The sequence below is a fragment of the Mustela nivalis genome, assembly GCF_964662115.1.
Source record: "Mustela nivalis genome assembly, chromosome: 5".
Classification (NCBI taxonomy): Eukaryota; Metazoa; Chordata; class Mammalia; order Carnivora; family Mustelidae; genus Mustela; species Mustela nivalis.
Genome location: NC_139024.1, coordinates 40929387 through 40948106, shown reverse-complemented (window position 1 = coordinate 40948106; position 18720 = coordinate 40929387). Strand labels below are relative to the sequence as shown.

General features: G+C 39.4%; 1 protein-coding gene across 3 annotated transcripts; it reads right to left on the bottom strand.

Moving 5' to 3' along the window:
• Window positions 1–936: 936 nt before the first annotated feature.
• Window positions 937–16392, bottom strand: SRSF12 (serine and arginine rich splicing factor 12). Of its 3 annotated transcripts, none has more exons than XM_082730600.1 (5): window positions 16194–16392; window positions 6908–7012; window positions 5488–5591; window positions 5196–5337; window positions 937–3612 (listed from the first exon to the last, which is right to left on the bottom strand). In XM_082730600.1, exons 1-5 carry the CDS (start codon window positions 16256–16258, stop codon window positions 3243–3245), a joined length of 786 nt encoding a protein of 261 aa, XP_082586726.1. In that variant the 5' UTR covers window positions 16259–16392; the 3' UTR covers window positions 937–3242. The 3 variants fall into 3 exon arrangements, with proteins under 3 accessions (XP_082586726.1, XP_082586727.1, XP_082586728.1); XM_082730601.1 differs by lacking the exons at window positions 6908–7012; window positions 16194–16392 and adding exons at window positions 6431–6777; window positions 15821–16130 and having other exon boundaries at window positions 5488–5611; XM_082730602.1 differs by lacking the exons at window positions 6908–7012; window positions 16194–16392 and adding an exon at window positions 6431–6558 and having other exon boundaries at window positions 5488–5599.
• Between the last annotated feature and the right edge of the window lie 2328 nt (window positions 16393–18720).

The following is an 18720-nucleotide window of genomic DNA, read 5'->3' as shown; positions in this document are numbered from 1 at the left end:
AAATACTCCAGATGCTCTACCACCTGTATGGAAAACAAATATTAATATTTAATTCTAAGAAATTAAAATTTTAATCGAGTTTAGAGGAAGTGTAGAAATATTTCTAAATACTTCAGATTTTTACTAATTTTGCCTCTTGGAATGGGATGAGAATCAAGGCAGACATTCTTATGTGTAATCCAACAGTTGCATTTCAAGTAAACACTACAAATAATATATAAAGTCCTGAAACTAGTTTTAAGATTTACTTGAGACCAAGAGAGAGGAAACTCACAAGCACAAGTGGGGAGGAGGATTAGTGGGAGAGGGAAAAACAGACTCCCTACTGAGCAGGAAGCCCAACTTGGGGCTCAGTCCCAGGACCCCGAGATCAGGACCTCAGCTGAAGTCAGATGTTTAACTGACTGAGCCACCCAGGTGTCCTGAAATTAGTTCTGTTCATTTAAAAATAAGTTTAGCCTAGTGCAAGATGAAATCCTAGGCTTCAAATAAAAAAAATGGTTTATTCCACTGTTTGCAGCTCCAAGTATCAGCTGCTATACAGAAGTTATTCTTAAAGATTATATTTATTTGAGAATATATTTATTTGAGAAAGAGTGAGCAAGAGAGCAGAAGCAGGGTGGGTGGGTGGGTAGAGTGAGAGGGAGAAGCAGATTCCTCACTGAGGAGGGATCCTGACATGGGGTGCAATCTCAAGACTCCTGGATCATGACCTGAGCTGAAGGCAGACACTTAACTAAGCCACCCAGGTGCCCCCCAAAATTATTTGTGTATTATTTATGGGGAGAAAGAAAACAAACAGTTGTAGTGGCCATTTTATTTTTTTTTTATACTGACTTATCCTCTGACCCTGAACAAATGTAGACAGCTAGTTCTCTATACTAAATTTGGAAGTACCTGAGTAAATATATTATCTTTAAAGGAAATGATCACAGATGTGTGAAACATTTGCTTTATTTAGTAACAGTCTTATCCTAAGTATCCTCTCCTAAATGGTCCAAGAAACAATTCTATAACAAAAGTGAATCCTAGAAGAGATATACCCAGAAGACAATTTCTCAAGGAATCAGCACAATTGTCAATTTCCACTTAGTCACAGAACCCATTTACACTGAAAGCTTATAATCATTTATTTTTCTAATTCTATTCTCTCCTTTCCCTCTAAACATTATCTCAGTTTAGCATATATCTGTCAAAGCATCACAGTCAGGGAGGGGCAAGTCCGGAGCCCAGCCACTGCCCACTCCCAAGTCTAATAGTATGTGCTATGTGACCTAGTGGGTATCACTGAGCCTCTCTGCATCCCCTTTCCTTATCTGCAGTGGTATTTATCTCATAGAGCTGTTGTGATGATGAGTAAATAATGTAAAACTTACAGAGCAGTGCCAAGTAAATTTTCAAAAGAGTCTCAACTAATATTCCAATTTTTCCATCAAATCAAATAGTATCCTCCTAAACAGCCTGAAGATTACAATGGAAAACCAAATCAGAGGTAAATTAAAGGGTAAAAATCTTCAGAAATACTGCTATATTAAATTTTTACTAAGATATAATCAAATGCAAAGTATAGACACTATAATCAATTCCTACTTAGTATTTCAAATAACAGTGTTTCAGGTAACTGTGTGGATAAACCCAAACATTTATTTAGAAAATATAAAACATTACTATTAATATTTGTCTGTTCTTTCTTTGGACTATCCTTTAGATTTTCAACAGTGCCACACAATTTTATGACTAAGTTTTATTACAGCTGAACACTTCAAAGAGTTGTAGTTTTGAAGTTAATTCTATTAATGATTAAAGAAAGTGTATTCAGAAGGTACTGTACAGTTTACATGAATTTATGGTACTTGTCCAAATATTACCAGCATATAAATTATTTTGTAAAGCTGTTTCTTACATAGGGTCTAAAATGCAACGAAAAGTGGAATTAGTATTAAAAAAAAAAAAAATAGAAGCAACACTGGCTCCTATATGCCAAAAATATAAGACAGATTTTTTTTCTTAAGCACTCTAGTCACAAATATTAACTATATGGGCTGAGAACTTTTAATTTTCAATATACTTCAACAAAGTACACAAGTAGAACTCTATAAATATATCCCCTATAATAATCATATGCAAAACCATTTTATCACAAATACTACCAAAACCCTCCGAAAAACGTAAACTACACATTTTTAAAGAAATTCTCAGTTTTAACAACTACAAAAGCAATATCAATAAAGTTATTTGGTTTATAAAAATGAAGAGCGTGTAAAGTAAATCTGAATGCCACAAAGCTTATTGAGGATGCAGTCTTGAATTCTTTAATACAAGATACTAAACACTTTCAAAAATAACAGGACTTACTCTATACAATTTAAAGTCTTGAGCTGGAACTCCAAAAAGAAAAAACTAAGTAGTGGATGAAAAGTAAATATGTAGAAATAATGTTAAAAAAGCTTTTTATACAAAATGTACCACTCTTCAAATGTATAAGGCTTAATATGAGTATTTTTGGATAATGAGTCCTGCACATAATTTTTAGAGAAGTAGTCTCCAACCATTCAAAACTCAGTGTTTTTTAAAACATTTTTCTATATCTGAAAGTGAATGAACACGGTACAGGATGCAACTTAATGTCAATTTATCTATACTGTTCCACACAGTAAAAATAAAAGCTTTTTTTGAGCTCAGGAGAGAATGTATTTTTTGAACACTTGATCTCTAGATAAATTCTACTTTTAGGAATGTCAGAATTTTGTAATATGAACTAATATCCACTAGGAACTGGCCCAAGTTTAAACAGAAGATACAAGAGAGTCATCAAGGTATGAAATAGTTTAAGTCTGCCCTATGTAATTATACAGTTATCATTACTTTTTACATGAAAGTAAAAGTGCTTTAAAGTAAAAAATATTTTTGTAAAAGGTATCATTAATATTACTAATACTTCATATCCAAGTAGGATTTTCCACATTAGTTTCATTTTACCCAATTCCCTTGAAAAGTATCCTTCTGCCACAATGTAAACAAAAAAACGGTCCATAAACTGGTGACATATCAGACACATCATAATTTGTGGTATGGGCCCTTTCAATGGAGACCAAGTCTTTATTACCCCAAAACTAGAGATTTTATTTGTTGCACATGCCCAAAGTAACTCACATTTTCTATAAGCCTTGAAGAATTTTTATTTAACATAATGAGAGGTTTAATAACACATTCAAGACTATGTAGCACTCTTCTGTGGCTGTTCACCAGCTGTTTTTATGACGATAACTCCGAGATCTGGAATGTGATCGAAAATGAGAGTGTTTTGCTGTTTGTGCTTTAACTTCAGAATTGGTATACCCCTTGGGAGATTTACAGGGGGATCTTGCTATGGAGTCAGAATGTCTTCCATGTGATCTTGATTTTGTTCCTGAGCTAGTCTGCTTTTGAGGTGAACTTGATTGTGATTTTCCAATTGACTTGGACCTTTTTGGTAAGGACTTGGACCTTGACCGTCCTCTAGAACCAGAATTCCTTCTTGGAGTTCTTGACTGCCTTGCTGAGGTAGACCGCCGTGGTAGTGATTTGGAGCGAGATTTAGATTGGCTATAAGAAAATCGCCTGTGTCGAGACCTGCAAACATTATGAATGTTAAGAGTATATATTTCACACAAAAACATTTAATGAAAAGTTAGGAAACAGCAATTTCAGGAATTTATACACTTTATATTAGTTATGTTTTTCCTGGATAAACTAAAAGAAACAATTTTAATTTTATTTTGCATGCTTTTAGTTCAAACATAAGTAACAAGTTTGTAATATTTGTTATACTAGAATCTGTGACCAAATCTGCCTTGCTAGATTTATCTTATGATATAGGTCAGTTCTGAAAAATGCCCTGCATGTTTAATCTGGGTTATACAACTCCCAAGAGGTACGAAAATCACAAATAGGAAGAGAGGCAGGCAGAGAGTCAGGAGGAAGCAGGCTCCCTGCTGAGCAGAGAGCTTGATGCAGGGCTTGATCCCAGGACCCTGAGATCATGACCTGAGCTGAAGGCAGAGGCTTAAGCCAATAAACCCAAGTTAACTGAGCCACCCAGGCGCCCCAATAATACCATATTTTGAATTTATTTTTGAAAATAACTTATCTTTTACAAATATATTGATTTACATTAATTTTAGTTTCAACATTTCACAAGTGATTCATTCTATTTCTTATGAGTTTTTACTCACCAGAACTTCAGATTTTTAATTACTGAGTTCAGTTAGGAAAATTTTATTTATTTAAGATTCCTTGGGGAACCTGGGTGGCTCAGTTCATTAAACGTCTGCCTTCAGCTCAGTTATTATTTAAACAATAGCTGAAATTGATCATAGGGTCCTGGGATCAAGACCTGAGTGGAACTCCTTGCTCAGCAGGAAGCCTGCTCCGCCCTGCTTGTGCCCTCTCTCTATCTGTATCAAATAAATAAATAAAATCTTTAAAATTAAAATAAAATTCCTTATTTTATTTGTCAAGTACACATTTTAAGATTTGGTTTTCTTCTTCAGTACATACTATTTTTCTATTAAAAAGGTCTCAGTTAAATCTTCCATGAAATAAAAACACTGGAAGTTATCCTTAAACCCAAGTTAAGTAACAATACATTCCAAATAGAGAATAGCACATCTTTTCTTTTTTTTTCCTAAAGAGAGAGAGAGAGAGAGGACGGGGCAGGAAGAGGGAGAGAGAGAAAATCTTGAGCTCCACAATAAGCATGGAGCTGGATGCAGGGCTCGAACTCACAACCCTGAGATCATGACCTGAGCCAAAATCAAAAGAGAGACACTTAATCAAGTCACCCAGGCACCCTAAGAGCATATTTTTCTTTTTTTTTTTTTTAAAGATTTTATTTATTAATTTGACAGAGAGAAATCACAAGTAGACAGAGAGGCAGCCAGAGAGAGAGAGAGAGGGAAGCAGGCTCTCCGCTGAGCAGAGAGCCTGATGCGGGACTCGATCCCAGGACTCTGAGATCATGACCTGAGCCGAAGGCAGCGGCTTAACCCACTGAGCCACCCAGGCACCCCTAAGAGCATATTTTTCTAAAAAAGGTTGATTTTTATGTATATCAAATCAAATTATTCTTGTGGCCTGTTTCTGAAAACTCTTTAAAATGTCTTCCAGGGAAAGTAGAAAATTAAGTTTTTCAATCCTCTTATATTTGTACTTACTCTTTAAGGCTATCAGACCGTCTCCTATTTCTTCCCCATGAAGAACTTCTACTTCGAGTTCTCCTTTGGCTGGGGCTTCTTGATCTCCTATGATCACTTGGAGAACAAGGGTGACGTTCTTTTGATTTCATCTGGCCTGGTGCTAGAATATGAAATAATTTATTACCTGAAAACCTCAGTAACAGCTACTTTAACAGTATTATTTTCCGAAAGAATTTGAAATAAGAAAAATCTGTCATAACTAAAAATCATTCTGCTGAACAAATAAGATCTAATGTTTAGTTGAACTTACTTTTTCGATCACCTTGTGCAAACTGTATTTCAATTTGACGGCCACATACCCATTTTCTATTGAGGTTATAAAGAGCATCTTCAGCATCGCGAACATCTTCAAATATGACTAGCTGTTAAGGATACTTTGAACATCAGATATCAAGTAAAAAATGTTATTTTTAAAGAATTATTTACATGTGACATGAAATTAATAGGAAAAACAACTCCAAGTATAAAACTTACATCTCCAATATATATATGTATATATATATAGTCAGAATTTCACCTTTATTATGAAAACAAATGCCCGTTTATGATTTAGAAGAATCTATCTAAAAGTAAGAACAGAAACAAACACTTAACTATACTTTTAATGTACACATTAACGTAGTTGTAGTATGCATGTATAATGTAAAACAGGTTATAAGAAAAAAGTAAGTCCAACCCCGGCTAGTATTAAAAAATAAACTGTAAAGGACTCACTCCCTTCTTTCAGGTTTTTCACTGAAAAAGCACACAAAAGCCTTTATTCTGAAATTACAATTACACTTTCACTAAAAGGTATTTTAATTATGATGCTTAGGAGAAATCACTTATTACAAACAAAACTGCACAAACACATGTAACCTAAAACATTATACCTTTAAAAATGATATTTACTTTTGAGCCTACTACTTTAAAATACTGTTATGTTCTTATTACTTGGGATATAATTATAAAAGAAACACAAAAGCAATCTGTGAACATCTGGAATTACATATACTGGTTTGTAATATCCCACTAAAACTTCCTTATCTACATAAATTATATATTAAACCTAACTAAAATGGAAATAAACTGTATAAAATGACTAAATAGCTGTCTTTCAGGAGGTTGTTCACTGTTCAATTTTTTTTTTTTTTTTAAATAGAAAACAGAAAAAGCTCAAGAAATGCAATACAAAATGAGACTTTGGCAATTACCTCAATGTCACTTGATCTTGAACCTTGACCTTTACTCTTTAAGGCTTGCAAGATGGACTTTATAAGAGACGAAGAACCAACAAAATCAGACTTGGCTTTGACTCTGGAACTTTGAATAAATGTAGGAAAGCCGAAGTCTCAACCTGGTGTTGGCTTTGTCTTTTGCTTGATAAAGACTTCCCCTCTTCCAGGTCTTTATATCTGTGTCCACCCTCCCTCTTTACTCCTTGATGCTTGAACTTTAGGTGCCTTTTTTCTCGCCTGCTCGGTTTATGCTTGGATTCTAGCTAACAGGTTGGTTCAAACTGGGGGGTGCTTGCCAGCTACTGTGGACTGCTTTAGATTTTCTGAGATAAAGAAATAAACACATTTAATTAGGCAATATTAATCTCATACAACATATGCTCCTGAATACACATGCGCATCTGCACACGTATACGGTATATATTCACATGCATACAGTAAAACAAAGGATATTGAACATAAGCAAATCCTCTTGGGCGGCGGGTGTAGAAGTCAAGTGGAATGTAAACGTCTACTATAGGGCCATATCGACCAAACTCACGGCGCAAGTCCTCAGGCCTGAAGTGTTTTAGAAATAAGGCAAAGAAATATGAATATCTGGATTAAAATATTTTGCCTACAGAAATCCAGTTGAAATCTTCAAAAGTATATTATCTAAACTAGTATTTTCTAAAATTGTCATAGGAATCACTCAGGGTTTAGAAAGGAAGAAAAAAGAAAACAAATCCTCAGGCCTCATTTTTGGAGGTTCTGATTTAAAAGATCTAGGTTAGGGGCTGGAAATCTGTATTTTTATAAGCACTCCGGATGGCTGTTATGTTTAATCAGATTGGGGAAACAATGACCCAGGAAAGTTATTATCCATCTTTGAAAATTATTTCTATTATAACATACTTCAATTGTCAATTCAAAGAGGTCTATTAACCCTAATTCAGTAAGGACACATTCATTTACCTCACTATAATTCTATGTTTATGTTAATTTTGTTTTCAGATCACAAGAATTAGATTCTAAAGAAGTTCTAAAATTATTTTTCAGGCTTTAAAGAAAAATGGATGTTTTACTTTTAAACATAAAGCAAAATAACTATGGTATTCTTAAATTTGACAAATGTTTTTAAACCTGCTATATATGTCATAGGTAGTAAAGAGGGGACACCAAAGGATTATTTAGCATATTTGTCTTCATGGAGCAACAATCTAACTTAAGAGACAAAATACTTAGCTACTATAGCTGAGAACTGTAGTGCATTTATAATGGAGCCACTGTTCACCTTAAGACTTGTTAATTTTTTTTTTTTAAGATTTTATTTATTTGACACACAGAGAGAGAGATCACAAGTAGGCAGAGAGGCAGGCAGAGAGAGAGAGAGGAGGAAGCAGGCTCCCCACTGAGTAGAGAGCCTGATGCGGGGCTCGATCCCAGGACCCTGCGATCACGACCTGAGCCTAACGCAGAGGCTTTAACCCACTGAGCTACCCAGGCACCCAAGAATTGTTAATTTTTACGACCACCCTATGGTTGTTTACAGATGAGGGCACAGACAGATGAATTCACCTCGGGTTACCAAACCAGCAAATGACAAAACTAGAATCAAACTTCCACAACCTGACACTAGTCTGTGTTAACCACTACACTCTACTGCCTCATGAAGATCTCAGAGGTTCAACACCTCTAAGTTATGAGCACAAAACATGGCTTAGAAAAAGTAAGAGTACTTCAAAACATACTGTACAGAAAGAAGGCTCAAAGATGATTGCAAAACTGCTAACCTGGACAAATGGAAGAAAGATGGTGTCAGTGACAAAAATTAGACAACTGGTAAAGAGAGTTGAAGAGGGAGGAGGGAGGCAAAAGAACTGCTGGATTTGAGATGATGGTAGAACATTCATAACAGTTCTATAGATGGGGCACCTGGCTGGCTCGGGAGGCACAGCATGTGACTCTTGATCTCTGGGTTCCAAGTTCAAACCCTATGTTGGGTAGAGAGATTACTTAAATAATAAAATAAAATAAAATCTTAAAAAAAAAGAGTCCTGGAAACAACCAAAAATCATGATTATACAAAATAATTTTATTTTCATTTCCAGACTAGAAGTCCATGATTAAAGCTAGAGATGTGAGAGAGATGCCTGGATGGCTCAATCGGTTAAGCATTTGCCTTCGGCTCAGGTCAGGATCCCAGAGTCCTGAGATCAAGTCCCACATCAGGCTTCTTGCTCAGCAGGGAGCCTGCTTCTCCATCTGCCTGCTGCCCCCCCCCCCACCACTTGAATCCTCTCTGACAATTCATCTTTAAAAAAAATAAAGCTAGAGATGTGATTTCAACTACAATTAAATGTCCACTATATACCAGGGAGTGCAATTGACAAAACGTACTTTATTTTTATTATTTAGTATTTTTATTCATTTAATACTTAATATAAAACATTTGATTGTCTGCATTCTCTGGAACTACTGTCTTTAACGAGTAGTGACAATGTCTTTTTCTTTCATTTAATCATCTAACAAGTACTTTTTGAGCACCTACTATGGGCAAACTCTAGGGATGTGATGGAAAACGATTCCTGCTACCCCTGAACATGGACTAGAGAGTAATGATTCTCAACCATTCCTGAACATTGGAATCATGTGTAAAGGAAATGTTACAGAAACAGGTATTCCAGCCTGATGCGTTAACAACCCTAGACCCAACTAGTGCTTTCCAAAGTGGGCCCCGGTTAGGTTTAATTTTTTTAAGGGTTTCACAGGCAATTCTGAGAATCAGTGTTTAGGATCACTTTTAAAATGGGTATCTTTGGGGCACCTGGGTGGCTCAGTGGATTAAGTCTCTGCCTTCAGCTTGGGTCATGGTCTCAGAGTCCTGGGATGGAGCCCCACATCGGGCTCTCTGCTTGGTGAGGAGCCTGCTTCCCCCACCCCCTCTGCCTACTTGTGATCTCTCCCTCTCTCTGTCAAATGAATAAATTAAATCTTTAAAAAAGAAAAAAAAATGGGTGTCTTCACCAGTGTACTAGTTGTTTGGCACAAAGTAGGCACTCAAAATACTGAGTCACCATTTGATATTACTGCTACCTACTTAACAGTCAAGGAGACTGAGAATGAAAGAAATTACTTTGCACATTAGTACACAGAGCCAACAGCAAAGCTAGAATACAAATGAGTATTTTCTGAGACAATCAATCCCATCAACCAAATGTGAGTGGCTGATAGGAAAAGGATCCTAGATAGTATAAAAGGAGGTTGGAGTAATGTGTGTCGTGGAGGCTTGGAATCCCAGAAACCAAGGGTGACAGGAGTCTGAAGAAGTCAAACTTCTCAGAAGAGCTGGCTCCCATTCACTTCTATACCTGTTAGCTATTGTTTTGTTCTAATTTTTGTATTTTCGGCGTCATCAATTTTGACATTCAGAAAATAGAGCATAAAACAAACACCTATGTATCTACCAACAGCATTTACACTTGTCATCATTTTCAGGAATTGTTTTTTGGAAATGAGATGTTTACATTTATATTCTTCTACCTGAGAAACAATAATCAGTACTTATCATTCCTCTGCATAACTTTGTATTTTTTTAAAAGATTTTATTATTTATTTGACAGAGAGATCACAAATAGGCAGAGAGGCAGGCAGAGAGAGAGAGGAGGAAGCAGGCTCCCTGCTGAGCAGAGAGCCCAATGCGGGACTCGATCCCAGGACCCTGAGATCATGACCTGAGCCGAAGGCAGCGGCTTAACCCACTGAGCCACCCAGGTGCCCCAGCTTTGTATTTTTTTTTTTTAAGATTTTACTTTTTAAGTAATGTGGATTATGGAGCTTGAACTCACAACCCTAAGATCAAGAGTCACAGGCTCTACTGACTGAGCTAGCCAGGCACCCCTCCATAACTCTGTTATTACTGTAAGTGAATATATGCATAATTAAGTGTTCTTATATATATCAAATTTTATATAAATAGTACCAGACAATTTGAATAATTTTGCTCCTTGTCTTCTCCTCGCTTGAGATTTCTCTATGTAGTTCTGGTTCACTCAATTTAACTTTGTATTGGTATTATCATTAAACCACAATTTACTCATCCATCTTTCTGTGGATAACCATTGAAGATGCTGCCTTTTTTAAAAATTGCAAACTGTGCTGCAGCATACATTATCATACATGTGCTCCGGGGAGCTCTAGGAGATCCCTGGGATGTATCACTCTGCGGTTGGTGAGTTGGAGAGTACGCTTATCTTCAGCTTCACTATACATTCTCCAAAGTGACCAGATCAATTTATACTCAACATATGCCTAAAAATTTCTACTGCTCCACTTCCTCATTAACATTTTAAATTCTTGTCATCTGATGGATTGTCGATGTTTTAATTTTAATTTACCTAACAACCAGTTAGATATAACATCTTTTCATGTGTATGGACCAATAATTTCCTGTTAATACCTACCAGCAGAATTTCTGGGTTAAAGAGGATGTGTATATATGTAATTTTTTTGAAACTGCCAAACAGTTCTGCAAAGTGGTTGTACCACTTTATACTCCCACCAACAATATATGGGTTTCAGTTGTGCCAATCTTTGTGAGCACTTGGTTTGTCAGGTTTTGTTTTGTTTGTTTGTTTGTTTGTTTGTTTTTAATTTTAGCCATTCAGGTGGGTATTAAGTGGAATTTCACTGTGGTTTTAATTTGCACTTCCCAAAGTACAAATGATGTTGAGCACTTTTTCATGTGCTACTTTTCCTTGTGAAGTGTCTGTTAGGAGTTTTTTGCCCTTTTTAAAAAAAAAAAAGATTTTATTTATTTCATGGGGCAGGGAGCATAAGAAAGGGAAGCAGCTGAGACAAAGGGAGAAGTGATCTTTTTCTAGATTCCTTTGTATATCACTATATTTTAGAATTATCTTGTCAATTTGTTTTTTTATGTTTTGTTCTTTCAAAGTTTATTTTTTTTAGTAATCTATATACCCAATGTGTGACTCGAACTTGGGGTCCCAAGATCAAGAGTTGCACACTCTTCTGAGCCAGCCAGGCAACCCCAGTTTCTATTTTTTAAACAGCCTTTAATCAAGAATGCCTTGAATCTATAATATAATCAATTTGGAAGGAAACTGGTAACTTAGTATTTTGTCTTCCATTCTACGAACATGGTATATCTATCAATTTGTTTTCATTAATTTCTCTTGGCACTGTATTGTGGTTTTAAACGCAAAGTTTTTTATTATGTATTTTTTGTTGTTGTTCTTAAACTTATTCCCAAGTCTGTTTTTTTTTTGATACTAAGGCAAATGAAACTGTTTTAAAAATTTTATTTTCAATTGTTTGCTGCTAATAAATAGATTTTTCATAAGTTCATCTTGTATCTTAAACTTAATAAAACTCATTATTTACTATATTTTATGAAAACACGTTGCCTAAGAATAGGGCAAATTTTGTTTCTAGCTTTATAACTTTTAAGTCTTTTATTTTTCTTGCCTTGTCACACTGGTTAGGACCTGCAACAAAATGATGAACTGAGGTTGTATGAGTGGGCATCATTGGCTTATTATTATTATTTTTTAAAATTTATTTACTTGACAGAGAGAGAGAGATCACAAGTAAGCAGAGAGGCAGGCAGAGAGAGAGGGGGAAGCAGGCTCCCCGCTGAACAGAGAGCCCGATGTGGGGCTCTATCCCAGGACCCTGAGATCATGACCTGAGCTGAAGGCAAAGGCTTAACCCACTGAGCCACCCAGGCACCCTGGCTTATTTTAAGATTTATTTTAGAGAGAAAAAGAGAGTGAAGGTGGGGGTGGAGAGGCGGCAGTGGGAGAGAATCTCAATCAACTTCACATGGAGCTCAGAGCCCAACCTGGGGGTTGGCTCTGATTGAGCTGAAATCACGAGTTGGACGCTAAGAGTTGGACGCTTAACCGACTAAGCCACCTAGGCACCCCTGGCTTGTTCTGATCTTAGGGGGAAAGCATTCAGTTCATACCATTAAGTACCTTGTTAACTACAGGCTTTTCATATATGCCATTTATTGGGTACGGGAAGTTCCCTTCTATTTTTAATTTGCTGACACTTTTTCTCACGAATCTTTTAAGATTTTATTTATTTGACAGAGAGAGAGATCACAAGTAGGCAGAGAGGCAGGCAGAGAGAGAGGAGGAAGCAGGCTTCCCACTGAGCAGAAAGCCCAATGCGAGGCTCAATCCCAGGACCCTGAGATCATGACCTGAGCCAAAGGCAGAGGCCTAACCCACTGAGCCACCCAGGCACCCCTTTTCTCATCAATCTTGCTGAATTCTGTTTAATGCTTTTTCTACACCACCATCAAAATCAATATAGCCTTATATACACCATAAGCAAAAAATGCTACTATGTCCAAAAGAGGGTACCCGATAGTGGTTCCCCAACCTGACATGATATTATGCATCAAAATGGGAATGTTATATTTGGGATTTGGACATTACTTTGTTCCATTCAAAAACTATATCCGAAAATTTTTAAAAATTGCTCTTCTACATGGTAAAAGAACAAAGATATTAAGTTTTCTTCCTGATCCAGATCTTGCTTCACCAGTGAGAAGAAAAAAAATACAAATTATAACATCATAAAAATATATATATATATATTTAAAGATTTTATTTATTTATGTGACAGATAGATCACAAGTAGGCAGAGGCAGGTAGAGAGAGAGGAGGAAGCAGGTTCCCTGCCGAGCAGAGAGCCCGATGCGGGGCTCGATCTCAGGACCCTGGGATCCCGACCCGAGCCGAAGGCAGCGGCTTTAACCCACTGAGCCACCCAGGCGCCCCCATAAAAATATATTTTTTAAAGATTGTATTTATTTTTTAACGTAATCTCTACAACCAACACTGGGCTCAAACCTACAACCCGAGATCAAGAGTTGCACACTCCACTGACTGAACCAGCCATGTGTCCCTTTAAAAATTTTTAAATCCTTCTTTGGTTCTTGCACTCAATTTCATTCCTAACAAATTTTATGCTAAAGCCATAGTATCTTTTAATGTCTTGTGCTTTATGGCATATATTATAATAGCTACTACAAAAAACATTTCAAATAAAATTTGGCTTTGTTATAAAACTAATAGAATTTGAAAAGAGGAAAAAGAAAACCACTCAAATGGATTTCTTTCCAGGCTCATTTTCTATACTTTTTCCTTTTTTCATTTATTAATATAATTGAAATCACATCACATAGGTAATTTTATGCCATTTGTTTTAACATTTATCCCAACGGCTTTCTTTATAAGCATACTAAATATTAAAGCTATTTTAAAATGTGTCTAGTTGCCATATTGCTAGTTAACTTATACTGCATGCCACCTCACACAAAAAAGCTTTTATTTTAAAAGATTTTATTTATTTATTTGACAAAGAGTGCGCGTGCATGTGCAGGCAGAAGAGAGCACAAGCAGGGCTAGCTGAAAGCAGAGGGACAAAGAGGCTCCCCACTGAGCAGGGAGCCCAACTTTGGGACTTGATCCTAGGACCCCAGATCATGACCTGAGCTGAAGGCAGACATTTAACCAACTAAGCCACCCAGGTGTCCCCCCAAAAGCTTTTGATATAAGTTACATGTAATGATTCTACCTTCACAAAAGTACTCAGTAGCTGTGCAATTTTATGTAAGATACTTAATTTCTAGGGGCATCTGGGTGGCTCAATTCAGTTAAGCGGCTGCCTTCAGTTCAGGTCATGATGCCAGGGATGTGAGAAGAGGTCCTGAATTGGGCCCCCCACTCAGCACGGAGCCCAGCTCACGCTCTAGCTCTATTGCTATCTCTCAAAAAAAAAAAAAAAAAAAGAATTTCTCTAAGCCTGTTTCTAATCTGTAAAATGGGATTAATAAAGAATATACATTATAGGGTTACTGTGAAAATTTAGTAAGATAATATATGCAAAGTGTTTTAGTACAGTCCTTAGCACATGATGAATACTCAACAAATGTTAGCGATTACTATTCCATTAATACAAACCTCCTAGATGATTGCCCCCAGTGGCAGTGCTAAAAAGTGGTGAAAAAATTGTAAAAGGAAATCAACAGATTTCAGTTTTCAATCTTGATTATTCATGGTGGATTATTTAGATCAGAGATCATGTGTCACCTACTGATGTGTTTTATTTAGCCAGCACAACCTTTAAAAAATTTTCAAGGTATGCTGATGAAACACAAAAATCTAATATTTTACAGATTTTATATCTACAAAAATGGGAATTTTATGATACAACTTAATGCCACCATTTTGAAACAGAGTTTACACACAGTTTTCTGACTTCTTCAGAAAATTAGGATGATATGGCAGTATGTCCAAATGTCTACATAGTAGTTATTAGCTGGAGCTAGTAGTACCAGCTGCTGTCCCCTTTAGACGGCACCTGTTTCTTTCTATTTGCTACAGTCCCCACCATTCTATTTTATTTTATAAGCTGACAACTTCACTCATGCATATTACCCTGACTGGCTGGCCATTAGAATAGGAAACCTCTTTTTTTTTTTTTTTTTTTTTTGTAGACACACTGGAGAGGCTTGATGCTTATTTAGCATTCAAGTGGTCTGTTCAACTGTGGGAATTTTTTTTTTTTTTTTTACCCTGCTCAAATTATACATTTCGCTTGTTTTCTATGTAATGTATTGATTAACAAATTGAGAAGAGAAATATAAACACAGGCATCTTTTAGATGTTAATTAAGGTATATTAACTCACAATCTATAGCTGTGATGTACATAATAGTAGGGATCAAATAAAAAAATATTTAACATTTACTCCTCTCAGGTAAAACTATGATTACTCCATACAGCTCTGGAGTCAAAGGCTCCAATGTATTTGGAGCCATGAAGCCCCAGGTAAATCATTAAAAGTCTGAGCTTCAGCTTTTCCTTATGTACAATAAAGCTAATACTGCACACCTAAAAAGGTTGAGCGGGGAGTAAATGAAGTAAACCCAGTGAAATGGAAACGTCTCTTAATGCCCCTATCCCACTCTCCGTCATTCCCTCTGGCGTCTATTAAGGGAGAAAGTGCTTTATAAAGCAGTCATTCCTTAATATTTGTTTAAGCACTATGTAGACAAATTCTCAAGGCGGGGAGGAGAATGTGTGCACTGAGAGCATCACGCTGGACCAGGGAAGTCTATCCAAACCGGTATCATGGATGTTTATACTGCACTCTGAACTTTACAGGAAAACATTTAAATCTCGTTCACTGAAGCCATCCTTTGTATTGTGTAACAAATAAAATTTCACCGCATCCCCTGTAATTATACCAGACTGAGGGAACCGAAATTGTAAGGCCCAAGGTACGCATTATTTTATACCTTCCGACCATCCCCAATTCTTCATCTAGGACGCAGGACGCGCAGTTTTACCCGGGCACGACGACAAAGGGGCCAAGCGAAAACACTACCGGCCAGGGGCAGGGAGGGACCTTGGCTACCCGGAGAGCAGCAGCCTGCGCGCCGCCGCTGCTCGAGCAGAGATGGGCACCGATCCCCCGGGCGCCGGGCCCTGCAGCGGGAGAGCGCTGCGCCCGCGCGGAACGCGGGCCGGGAGGGCGGAGGAGCCAGTCCCGCCCCCGCTCCGAGTAGCCCGAGGGCTCGCACCGCCCCCGGGAAGGGCGCCTCCGCGGAAGGCACCGGCCGGGGCGGCGGGGAGGCGCCGGGCCGCGACCCGGCTGCGGGACGCGGCCGTTACCCCCGCCCCTCCCCCGCGTGCCAACCTGCGGCGGCGGCCGCCGCTCACCTGGTGGCGTCCGCGACGTTCCTGACGAACAGGGAGGTGTTGGGGGGCCTCGTGTAGCGCGACATGACGGCTTCCTCCGTTGCCTCCGGGCCTGCCCGCGGCCACCGGGCTCGCTCCTTTTCTCGCTGCCGCCACAGCAGTTCAGCCGGCCCCCAGCGCGACCCCCTCCCCTCGGCCTCGGCCCCGCGAGCGCGCAGCCGCAGAGGCGGGAGCGGGGGCGGGGGCGGGGGTGGAGGGGCGCTGCGCGGCGCGAGCCCGTCCCGCGGACCGCGTGGGGGCGGGGCGGGGCCCCAGCAGAGGGGATCCGGGGAAGGCGCGGCGCGGGGTCCGGAAGATCAAGGGGATGGGGGGGCGGTGCCGGGGCCCGCAGGGATAAGGGGAGGGGGCTGTGGGAGTCCCGGGGTCCGAAGAGATACGGGGAGAGGAAGGAGCGGCGTCCCGCAGACCAAGGGGATCTGAGAAGAAGGGGGCGGCGCAAAAGAGGATCGGGGACGGGCGGTGCGGAGGGTCCGGTGTTCCGAGGAGGTCTAGGGATGGGGCGGTGCCGGGGTGCGCAGGGATCCGGGGAGGCGGCGGACTTGGAGGCTGGAGTCCGAGGGATCGAGGGAGGGAGCGGCTGGGGTCCGAGTGTGCAGGACCGTGGAGGATAGACGGGTCCTAGGAGCTGAAGCTTAGCTGGGAGTTAGAGGATCCCGAGAGAGGGTGTTGAGAGTCTTCGGAGTGGGTGGGGATGAAGACAGTTCAACTGCTGCACAGCCATTGGGGCCTTCATCCCTCAGCCCAAGGCCTTGGCGATTGTTCCTACTCCAGTCCCTTTAGACTTGAGTCTTATTAGGTTTTCAAATTCAAAACCTAATAGGTTTTCAAATTCAAATTCAAATTGTGAGGATTCGGGTTTTGTTTGTGCTTTGATTCTTCATCCATTATTAAGGTGTAGCATTCTGCTGTGGGTACATTCATTTAGGTGTTTATTGAGTGCCGACTGTGCACCGGGAACTGGGCTAGGTGTGGGATACGGCAATGAGCTTACATTGTAGAGAGAGGGTCCAACAATAAACGAATGAGCGATTGAGTATCTGATGTAAAAGAAAGCAATGAAAATGCAGCGGCAATTGAGCAAATTTAAAGTATCCTCTTTTCCTTGCTCCAAAATGTAGCCCAGCCCTTTCTAGTTATCCTCCTTCTTAAGGTTTGCTCTTAGAGTTGGCACAGCCTATTACCCAGAAACGTAACCAGGTAACTTATAATTATTGATAGCACCCCCTTTTTAGTCTCAGAAGTGGTTGATATGGGTAGATAAGTTGGGGGTCATCCTACACCGCTCACAGTTATCTTTAAGGTGTGAGAGCTTCCCAAGTTCTAGAAAGACTTCTGGAACACTGGCCATTTGTTCAAAAAGGAATTGCTTTGGCACAGCAGGCACAGGACTAGACAGGGAATATATAACGGTATGAGCAGGGTTCCTAGTCTCATGGAGCTTACAGTTTGGTAGTGGGGCAGAATCTAATAATAACATTAATAAATGCATAAACTATGGTATGCTGCTGAAAGGGAACCTTACAGTGGTTGGTAAGTAGGGCTAGAGGGTCACTGAACTTCTCCCTGAAGTTTTGGGAAGGTGTTTGAAGAATGAAGAAGAGCAATCCATGCCCTGGAACAGCGTGTGAAAAGACTCTGAGGCAAGAGGGACTGAAAGGAGGCAAGCAGGAGTAAAAAGCTGAAGAGCAGGGAAGTGAGGCTGGAGAGCAGGCTGGGTATCCAGTAGGGAAATTTGGAATGCTGAGTGTACTGGTTTGCTAGGGCTGGCATAACAAATTACCTCTAATTCAATGGTTTAAAACAAGAAAAATTTACAGGGTGCCTGGCTGGCTGGATCAGTGGTCCCACGTTGGATATAGATTACTTTAAATCTTAAAAAAAAAAAAAAAAAATTCTCTCACAGTTCTGGAGGTCAGAAGTCTGAAATCAGGACCACACTGTCTCTGAAGGTTCTAGGGGAGAATCCTTCCTTGCTTCTTTCAGTCCCTGCTACTTCCAGACATTCCTTGGCTTCAGGGTGCGTATCTCTGGTCTCTGCCTCCATCTTCATAGGACCCTCTCCTCTTCTGTCTTATAAGATAACTTGTCATTGGATTTAGGGCCCACCCAGATAGTCCAGGCTGATCTCATGTCAAGGTTCTTAATTGTAAGTAGGGGTGCCTGGGCAGCTCAACTGGTTAAACAGCTGCCTGGGTTAAGGTCTTGATCCCAGGGTCCTGGGATGGAGTCCCATGTCGGGTTCTCTGCTCAGGGGGGAGCCTGCTGCTCCCTCTCCCTCTGCCTGTTGCTTCCCTTGCTTGTGCTTTCTCTCTCTCTCTCTCTCTCTCTCTCTCTCAAATAAAGAAATAAAATATTACAAATCAAAACAAAAAAGATTCTTAATTGTAGCTGCAATGACCCTTTTTCCAAATGAGGTCATATTTGGGGTTAGGGGTTGGACATACCTTTTCTGGGACCACCATTCAACCCACTATACTGACGTTGTGGA